This window comes from Bidens hawaiensis, unplaced genomic scaffold (assembly GCF_021521415.1).
Source record: "Bidens hawaiensis isolate Kalapana, Puna unplaced genomic scaffold, B.hawaiensis_p1.1 tig00002977_1, whole genome shotgun sequence".
Taxonomy (NCBI): Eukaryota; Viridiplantae; Streptophyta; class Magnoliopsida; order Asterales; family Asteraceae; genus Bidens; species Bidens hawaiensis.
In genome coordinates, this window is record NW_027491160.1 from 1,231,557 (window position 1) to 1,242,884 (window position 11,328).

The 11,328-nt window shown below is 33.1% G+C and overlaps 1 protein-coding gene across 1 annotated transcript; it reads right to left on the reverse strand.

Annotated features, from left to right (window-relative positions):
- Positions 1-110: 110 nt before the first annotated feature.
- On the reverse strand, positions 111-4,594 carry LOC143621888 (uncharacterized). Its single transcript, XM_077093176.1, has 6 exons — positions 4,402-4,594; positions 3,151-3,222; positions 3,026-3,037; positions 2,504-2,942; positions 1,954-2,378; positions 111-1,315 (listed from the first exon to the last, which is right to left on the reverse strand). The coding sequence occupies exons 1-6, from the start codon at positions 4,592-4,594 to the stop codon at positions 111-113; spliced, it is 2,346 nt and encodes a 781-aa protein (XP_076949291.1).
- Between the last annotated feature and the right edge of the window lie 6,734 nt (positions 4,595-11,328).

The following is an 11,328-nucleotide window of genomic DNA, read 5'->3' on the forward strand; positions in this document are numbered from 1 at the left end:
AGTCTATAAAAATTGAATTACAAAATTGGTAATATTAATGACTATAAATGTAAATTTAAATATTGTAAAACCCATTAAAAATTATAGATACCTGGTGAGTTTAAAAGACGTCATTGGTTGTAAAGAATGTCATCAGAAAGCCATTTCCAAGTATTCATCCATACATGTTCCGGTCTAGAAGGACTATCAGTTGACAACATTCTAGCGAACAACGTGCGTATTTCGTGACCCAAGGCTGAATGGCTTGCCTCTTCAATTGCCTCATTGTATTCTTGATCGTCATCTAATAATCCAAGAGAGTAGCACGCGTCTCTAAACGAAGGTTGAAGACGACCATTAACAGTGCGGATTTCTTCAAATGATCTTGGGCCTTTAACTTTGTTTAAAAGAATTCGTAAGAAATACGCTTCTCCAGCAGCCGGAGATACAGCATGAATTGTACCCACAGAAAATCTCGTTTTCCTTGGTTGCCAACAATGGGGCTTAGCATGCCAAACAAATTTTGTAGGAAATTCAACATAAGATAGATTTCGTGCGTCAGAAAACTTTTCGTTGCACTTCATCCAAGAAGTGAACATGGAAGAGGCGACACTTTCAGATTTGTCCAAAACATTATCAAGATCATCGTTTGCACCATAAACTATATGTTGTTGTCCTGGAAGATGGAAAGGTAGTCTGGTAACTGAAGGCATTCTATAATGGACATCATATCCAAAAATACGCCAGGTTGCCTCACAAGCAGATATACACCGGCAATCATAAAATTGTTTTATCTCATCAATTTGCGGTTGCTCCACGTCCGTCTGTGTGTTGTTTTTGGAAAAATAAACAGTAGCACGATCAGGTCCTTTGTTGATGTATTTAAACAAATACTTTATAGATGACGCTTGATTGCACCATTCAACATTAATGTGTGCCTGGTATCGTTTTAATAGTTTGTTGTTATAAGGGACCACACTTCTGTTATCTAACTGAACATCTCCTTTTTGAACAAATTGACCAGAATTGCGTCTTCTATACAAGGGATACCCTTCTGAATTGACGGATGTTTCGTCACGAAAGTTCTTTTGAAAGTTTTTTGAACATTTGTTGTCAACCATACATGAACAGCTTGGATTATGAGCACCACATGGACCATGAATCATCAATTCACTTACAAGGTGATATAATTCAGGATCTTCATTCTTATTAGGAATCTCTGCAGAAATAAAAGGATCAATGTGTTCTACATTGGGAAGCTTGTTATCGGCATGCATGAATAAGCATAGATGCGCATGAGGCAAACCACGCTTTTGAAATTCAATTGTATAAATAACTGCATGAAAAGTTTGTTTATAAATTAAAACATTTATGGGGTTTAAGTTATATGTGTTATCAACACCTTAATAATTTTATGTAGTAAAACACAATGAAAGAAACATATGTAATGCATTCATACCTGCTTGTACTTTTCCGAGAAGTTCGTTATCCTTCAAGTCTTTTACCAGTGAGTCAAGCTTGATTTTAAACAATCTGCACAAGATATCGGGCCTATCTTCTGAGTTAAGGTGGTGTCTTTAAGAAACCTTCGCACTTCGGGCCATTTTGGATTGCACGTTATTGTTATGAAATAGTCAGGATATCCAAACCATTTACAAAGCGTCGTAGCATCCAAGTAGTTTTGAGTCATATACCTAGCACCTCCTGTAAAGGAAGAAGGTAATATCACGATACGCCCCACTTTTGTAACACTGGATGTTCCTTGTTCTCTTAGATTAATGAGGCTCTCATATGTTGCTGATCTTAGTTTTGTTTATTGATTGCGTATATAAAAAAACCTTTCGCTTTCTATCATTGTATACGCGTCAACTAAAAACTGTTGTAACAACCTCCTTGAGTTTAAAAGAATTGAGAATTCATTGAGCCTATCTTGAATCCTAAAGGCGAACCATTCCCTCATTGTAGTAAAAGGACGTTTGCTGTTATCGTCCTCATTAACACCTCTATGATATATGTCAACCCGGTAACCATCTTCACCGTTAGGAAATATGATTGGATATTGAAGAGGGACGTATGAAGGATGCAGCTCGCTTATCGGTATTATCTTCCCGCCTCTGGTAGTTACAACAACATCACGAGGCTGAAGAGAATCACAAATGTCTCCAACAATTAAAGCTACAACTTCAGAAGTTGTTGGTAGGTTGTAGGTTCTTCCATCTTTTTGTCGGTTAGCAATAAGACGTATTTTCAAATCAACATGTGGGTTTTCTTGAAAAGAATCTCTTGCCATCCTATACATCTTAACTAAAATGTTTTGTGAATCTAGCATTTCTTTCAAACCTTGAATAATTTGAAGATCCATTGTTTTTGCAGTAACAGTTGACATATTCTTTGAGTCACTGAAAAAATAACATGAAATAAGTAACTATGATTATAAAAAATAGATGTATTATTGTATGAGTAAGAAATATGTGGCACTGAAAGAAAGATAATTTTTTGTATACTTTTAAATATGATTACATACCTAAAAAGTTGTTGTCGGTTTGAAAGTTCGTTGTCGATGTCATATATGTACAACTGTGAGAAATTTGGTTTGCATCCAGGTTCTGGTTGAAGGCTTCCAATCTTATGATAATTCTGACCACTCAACCTGAATACGTACGGACCTTTTCCTTGACTGATGGCTGTATCAATTTTACCTCCCATTGAAGTAAAAGAAAACATTGAGTTGTAACGTCTGATGTTATTCAAAAAAAATTTGCTTGTTGCATCAGTGCCTCGAAATAGATGTTCATATCCCTGGTTGGGTGGGATATATTGCGGTAATTCAACACTCCCATAACGACAACACAGTGAGTAACTTCCTTTTGCTTTTTTGTTTTGTCCCCTCTTGGCTTCATCTTTCCAAAGGTTTGAATGACATTTTACACATACAACACTTTGATCACCATGATCCAAGTAATCTGATTATAAGTTAATTAAATTAACAAATAATGTAATCAAATAACTATATATGGAATAATTTAAGTAATATTTGTCTAACTACCTTTAGACACGCCTGAAAAATGTCAAAGCCAATCACTTCACATTGTTGATTTGATTGTTGTGTCGTTAGAGAAGATTGACATGTACTTGAAGACTGGATATTTGATGCATTTGATATGTTTTTACCCCTTTTCTTATCTATTAATATTTTCCTCGATCTACGATTATCTTGTGAGACAGAAGCATCAATTTGAATACCTAGAATTTGAACAAATAGAAAAAGATAAACAACTATTTAGTGATTGTTAGATTATAAGTTATGAATGAATTTCATGGGAATATTGTCATACTATTGTTTATTTGTGTGACAAAGGCAGAAAATTGGCGTAGACTTGTTGATTGAATGGTTAATGACAGTGACATACGTTTACGTTTCTTGTTGTCTAAAATGAGCTTCTGAATCTTTCGCCTATGTTTAGCGTTGGAAACACCCAATATATTACCTATACATATTTGTATTTGCATGAAGAAAATAGATGTTTAGTATGTTTATAATCAATAGTGAGTATGATAAACTATAACGTAAAAATATGTTACAAACCATTGGTAATGTCAGCAAAAGGTCTTCATGAATTTTTGACAGCTAAAAAAAATAAAAATTCAAATATATATTAATTCACCAAAAATTTAATTAGTCAATTATGTGCATTTTCTTTTAAGTATTACATAATTTTTGAAAGAAAGCTCAAATTTTATTTAATTATAGGTTAGTATGATAATATGAAAATTGGATTACAAAAGTAAATTTGATAAAAGTAGCCATAATTAATACCATCGGTAATGTCGTCATAAGGTCTTCTTGAATTTCCGACTGCAAAACTAAAAAAAATAGGAAAATAACATATTAGCCGTAAGTTAAAGCATCTTGTAATCATTAAACTTATTTTACAAAATAAAATAAGTATATTTGTATTTATACAATTTTCATAGTTATTAGAAAATCATAAACCATAAACCATAAACCATAAACCATTTGACATATACCAAAAGCAATTGTTAAGGTTTATTCATAATTTTAAAAAACCATAACCTATAATCACCTAACTATAAAATTAGTGAAAAATAGTATCCTGGTTACAAAAGAATTAAAACTGTGTGCATAGTAACAACCATAAAAAAAGTAGTTGCACGCTTCAACATTTTGTAAAGAAATAATAAAATCATAAGCCATATGAATTCCAAAATGCAATAACAATACCATAAATCATATGAGTTTCAAATTCCAAATAGCACATAAACCACAAAAGCCCAAACATAGATAAGTGTTCAAAATCCAAATTAGACGGTACGAAGCAAATTAAAAATGTTCTAAAAAAGCTTTTAAATGAGACAGTTTTTATGATTTTTCCATTTTGGGAATGAAGAGCTTGGACTTGCCAGTTTCCTCATCAACAACAGTTGTCACCGAGTGAGATTTTGTTGTAGACTGAGTCAGAGGATGATCCACATCATACACATCAATAAGATTTCTTTTTAAAATGGGACTTGAGCAGGTTAGGGAAGTCTTCTCATTGTTGGCTGCCATGCTCTTCCCTGTGCTTTCTTCAATTGCATTGAGATTGTCATCCATCATCGAAATAACATCTTATTAAATTTAGTACAAAATGGAATCAGTAGCTACCAAATAACAAAAAGGAAGCAGTAACTATCAAAATTTGTATTGATATATTTTTATTTTGTATAATAAAGAAAAGTAACTTAAAATGGAAAATAGCATACCTTCACACTAAATGTCTCAGCAGCAGACGCACCAACAGTAACAGAATCGGATTCTTGACGCTATTAAAAGCATTAAACAAAGGAATTTTAGAAAGAACATATTTTAAAATATCAACTAGACAATGTTTTCATAATCGGATCGGGTATTGAACCGGAAGCGTCAGTGGTTCATCGGTCGGTTCGGATTTAAGAACCGGATAACGCTAAAAATTATTTAGAAATTACACAATATATAGCATATAACAAAAAATCAAAATATTTAGGAAATATAATTTTAAAATAAGACTATAATGAAATTATAAGCATATTAACATCCAGATTTACTTTCCTATCAAAACTAATTTGTGAACCGGTTCTTCTCTACAATTCGGACGGGATAGACTACCGAATCACGGTTGAATTGGTCGGGCCGGCTGGCCAGTCTAAAAAACAATGCAACTGAATTGAAATATGATGAACAACATATTGTGACTGGTTGTTCTCTATAATTCGGACTGGCTAGACTATAGAATCACTGTTGAACATGTCGGGCCGGCTGACCGGTTTGGTCTAAAAAAACAATGCAACTGAATTGAAATATAGCGAACAACATACTATGACCGGTTGTTCTCTACAATTCGGACCTGCTAGACTACCGAATCCTGGTTGAACCAGCTGTCCGGTCTCGAAAACAATGCAATTGAATTATAATATGACGAACAACATATTGTTCAAATATCTACACCTCTGTAAAACTCAAATACATGAATTACTCTAAACCACCTAATAAATGTAGTTTTAGAAAAACTATTAGTATTGAAACCATTCAAATATTTTATATTTCAATATCTAATAAATATTTACCAAACAAACACAAGGCAGATTTTCGTGAACCAAGCCAACGCTTAGTACCTGGTCAGAGTTGATTTTCTTTTGAAGTTCCGATAGTATAAAAGCATCATCAGTTAGCTTGGCTACGTTGTACGCTGCGCCTTCATTATCCAAATTATACTGGTTAACTGCAATCTTGAAAGCAAACAATTTATTCTCAAGTTTCTTTAGCTCCTCTGGAATTAGGCTCGAATCAGGAGGCCCCTATGAATAAAATTAAGTAATAAACTATCAATAACAAATTATATACATAATGGATAACAAAAAATAAGTATTCAATTTCTTTAAAATACATACGTTTATAAGTTTAACCAACATATCATAAGCGCTAATCTTAAGAAGCCTGTTAGCATACCCCTCACACAAACTCAATTCGACAACCCCGGTGGTATCTTGGACTGAAAGATTAATACGATACCTACATATTCGTTAAAATATTTGTTTAAGTAAAAATAATTAATAATGTTGCATAAGATAAGTATGTAAGTAATTTAACAGCAATATTAATATATAAAATGAAAAACCTGGGTACAGCCTCAACGATAGCATTGTTACACTTTCCCTTACAAAAATACTTTGCTTGAAACAGACTCATTACTCCCTCAATCCCACCATCATTGTTAACACGATCTTGACTGCCTTGGTGCACACCTTGCAACTCACATAATACCATTGTGTATATTTGGACATGGGAAGAATTTTTCCACAAATAATAACTTGCTTAGGCTATAAAAACATAAATATATATAAATCATATATACACACACACACTTATATATATATACACATATTAGTAGTAAAGTATAATCTTAAAAGAAAACAACTTAAATTACCCTATGAAATTCTTCAAGTTCAATGATATGATTGAACTCGGTAGACTTGAGAAACTCCTCGCGTAATGGAACACGAATAGCTGGCGCAGAAAGACGGCTACTTGATGACGATCCAGAAGGCATGGAATCAAGATAGCTAATACAGAACAAAAAGCAGATTTTGTAAATGTGAAATAAATTTAAAAAATAGGTAATACAAAACAATTGGAAAGCGATAGAAATTTAAACAGAACCTCCTCTTGAATTCGTTGATTTCACGCATGTCTTCGTTGATGTACATCTTACTAACATTAATTGAATTGGAAAGACAAGGACGACCTTGAAATTAACATAAATTAAAAAAGTCATTAAATATATAATAATTTTTTAAGCTATATAAATTTAAAATAATCAATAAGAAGAAATAAATGTATCAAACCTTCATAAACCTTGTATAAGCCAAATTATAATACAACCACTACATGGGCTTGATCAGGATTTGCAAGAATATAAGTTGACATGTCAACCGCGTATGATCCCCACAGAGTTAAAAGTAATTCCTTGTTGCTTTTGAAAACATGTAAGCAAGTAAACATCATTTACAAAGTTAACTTATAACATAAAATAAAATAAAAGTTAAGTTACCTCGAACCCTTTAACCTTAGATACATCTTCTTGGTTTCAACACCATTAGATTTTGTAATGTCCTCAATTGGTGAATAATTAGATACAACACCAATTACATCTATATTGCAAAAAAAAATACATTAAAAATAAGTGATGGTAATTAAAAATATAATTTTTATATAATACTTATTAAAACATAGATTCTGGTCATTTTCTTTACACAAAGTGATATTCTTTATTTTATTGTATTAATAGATATTTAATATAAAAATTATTATGTAACATAATACTTTCAAACAATGGTGCATGAACAGAAAGTGACAATTTTTTTAATGTAGTAACATTAGCTATTATGCTAATGAATATGGAAACAAAAAACATATTATAAATGGCATTGGTCAACTAATAAAATGAATATAATTGGGATTACAATGATTTGTGTTGGTGGCAAGATATAACAAAAAAATAACTTGAACTACGACATGAAACTGTAATTTATAAGACAAAGCATTATAATGTAACATAATACTTACCAACAATGGTGCCGGTTTTAGTAACCTTTTCAATAAGTGAATCAATGTTATGAAACTTGAATCCGTGTAAATCACCACCAAAATCCTCACAGGGTGTAACAGTTGACTTCAAAAAGAGATTGACTTTTTTTTCATTATCAACATACTTGAAGTTAGAACTATAGTTACCAATGGAAACATTCTTTATAATATAACACATACCTTCGGATATATATCTCTCAAATTTGTATATAATTTTTTTTAATATGTTTTCATGAACCGTGTTTCCCTGACAATTGAAAAGGATAAAAACTTCAACATGTTAAAAAAAAGCAATATAAATGGAAATATCTATGAAAGTAATAAATATAGACACATAACATATCATACCTCTTCATCAATTAATATCATGTCTTTAGAGATGATTTGGTCAGGCTTATCCCAAACATGATTATCCCAAAATCGGAGTACTCGAACTTTGATGATAGAGTCATCCTTAGAATCCTTAGAACTTGGAAGTTGATTGAGCATAATAAGTTTGTTGGCATCAAACGATCTGCGAATGATAAGTTTTTAAATGACTAAATATTTTACAATTAAATATTGTATAATCAAGCAACATATAATAAAACCAAGAAAATCCACAACTGCCTCTACCGAATTATGTTAAGTTGGTATGGGTTTTCTCATCATTTGTTCAATTTCTTACTTTCTGTTTTATAATTATGAATCAAAATCGCTATCTATCTATTAATGTTGAATTTCATCTTTATTTTAATTTGAACATATTGGTTTGATATTTTGGGATAATCGTTTGCTATCTACTGATTATGTTTCACCAGTGCTACACATAAAACCTTAGCTGCTTTAATTTCTTTTGTTTATGTTAATCAACAAAGGAAGATGAAGGACGGCTAAAACCTAATTGGAGTCGATAAGATCCTTACGATTCAATTTGGATGTCAAAATAGATGAAAATGATTTTGATTTGTGTATGCCCTTTTTTGGGCTGCTATTTAATTTGGTTGTTCTTTCAGTTTGGGATGTGAAGAATGTTTGCTTCTTTTATTTGTTTTGTCAGTTTGCATTACGGGTTGTTTAGCGGAGGCCTCGTGGTTCCAGCATCTTCTCAGTTTAGGATTCTGATATTTAATGTTAAGGTGATTTTTTTTTTTATTCTTAAAAAAAGTTTCTTGGCAGATTAACATTCTTTTTGTAACATATAATGTCTAGGTTTGTATTTCCTTTAGTTTGTATAGCCATATAGACCAAATCGCTATGAGTTAAATAAGGTTTCAGGACGGGTCTGCAAATTAAATTCAATAAATAGCAGTTGTTAAACAATATGTTTCTGAAAGTGCTTCGGATATAGACTATTATAAACATTTTGGATTTGTGTGTGTTTATTAACTTTAGAATGTTGATTTTGAAGGAGCTTTGTGTCACACCCTCAAAATCCACTAACGGAGTTTTACCGTCAGAGGGTGTGAACTAACAGGATCGGAATCATTAGTTATAATCAAACCATAAAACAAAGTTTCAAAACATGAAAACGTTTACGAGTAATTAAATGCGGAAGCGTAAAACTATAGCAAACAATGTTACGTCACGCAGGACGACTTGAAACCCAATGATAATAGTTTAAAATAAATTTTTCATAATTAGAATGTTTCAAGCAATGCATGTTCCTAAACCGCGCGCCCGCCTCGGCTACCTGAGAATAACATACTAAAAGTGTCAACACAAGGTTGGTGAGTTCAAAAGTTATATAAAAATAAATGTCTAGCGTTTGCGTTCAGCGTTTTGCGTTACCAGATAGTGTTATGTCAATTATATATCTATAGGTAGCTAGCCTATAAAACAAGTATCACTAAGTGTTCGACACCGAAGCTGACTGTTTATCATTTGCCTTGCCACCAGGTCATCCAGACCATGGTATGTGTTTAGCCAAGATTACACCCACTCGACCTCCAGTCGAGTTTAGCGTTGGGTGGGGTTTGTCAAACCCAGTAGTACTACTCAACAGTGACTCGCTATTATCCAAATATTAACCGGTTCGATGTTATGAAGGACTTTAGTTATTGCGTTTGCCACTTAGTCTTTACAAGTGATATATAATCTATATTAACAAAATCTTAAATGCGTTTCGGAGTATGTTATCTCCCTCAAGTGAAAAGCGTTTAAAAACAGTTTAAAAAGGGGAAAGTGAAACTCGCTGTTTGCGAAGAAATTCCCAAATTAAATCACCAAGATGCGCGTCACAGAAAAACTCTCTCTAGCGTTCTAAAACAACAAAGAGATTTTTCTAAGTGTCGGAATATTATCGAGTCTCTAGACCCGGCACATAATACCTATGCACGTAACATGTTTCGTGTTTCGTTTGTGAATCGTGTGTGACTTTAACAAATGTATTTGTGATACGTTACATGTGTAAGCAATTATTTACGTGTCATGTATTCATAAAGTACATCACTAGCAATTACTCCCTGTAAGGGCAATTTGGTCAAATCATTACAATTAATTTGCTATTATTCCCCGCAAGGGAAATTTGGTCAAAACACGACAATTAACTTGCAATCATTCCCCTCAAGGGCAATTTGGTCAAAACACGATAATAAATTAGCAAGTATCATGTTTCATGCATTTTCACAAAACTCAGCAGCTAGTTTCACCGAGACAGAAATTCTACTTGAAAGATTGTACTATTCCACCGATCATAGCATCTCAATTAATTTACCAAAAATCATCACAGAAGCATATATGTCTTAGGTTTCCAGAACATATTTTATTATATTTTTCTTCCACATAGTTTTCTCACAATCATCAAATCATTACAGCAAACTCATAACAATCAAATTCATGCGCAACAGAATGTTATTTGCAATTCCCGTTAAACGAAAAATCCAATAAATGCAAGACCACTTGGGTTAGGTTCCTAACTCAATAACTCAATCATTACAGCAAACTCATAACAATCAAACGTTTTTCGTTTATTCGTCAATCGTTTGCGTTTCGGTGCAATTCCCGAAAGACTACACATGTAGTAAGTGTTAAGCGTCATTTAAACCCTAGTTTAAATGTAATGAAGTGTGCGTTATAGATTCAGTGATCTTAAGTTTGAATTGACGGAGTTGAGTTAACGGAGTTAACCTGAAATTGACGATTGTCACATCATTCCCATGTTAAAGAATTTTCGTCCCGAAAATTTGAGTCAAGTCGTGATGAGTGTCTGAAAGAGTAAGAAAAAAATTTGTCCCGAAAATTTGAGTCAAGTCGTGATGAGTGTCTGAAAGAGTAAGAAAAAAAAAATTTCAGTTTGTCATATCATCCCCTAGTAGAAAGAAATTTCGTCCCGAAATTTAATTCATACCTCCGGTGATTTCTGACGGTTTGCCGGGTTTCGTGGTTTTCTGCGTTTGGTCAGCCCTTCAAAAAGGTGAGGATACTTCTTCATCATTTGATCCTCGTGTTCCCACGTGAACTCTGGTCCACGTCTCGAGTTCCAACGAACTTTAACGATTGGAATTTTGCTGTGCTTGAGCGTCTTGGTTTCCCAATCCAAAACCTCGACTGGTTCCTCAATGAAACGTAACTGTTCATCAACTTGTAGTTCATCCAAAGGGACTACTTGGGTTTCATCGGATAAGCATTTCTTCAAATTGGATACGTGGAATACATTGTGTACGCCACTGAGTTCTGTTGGTAGGTCCAGTCGGTACGCCACCGGACCAATGCGCTCAGTTATCCGGTAAGGACCAACATAT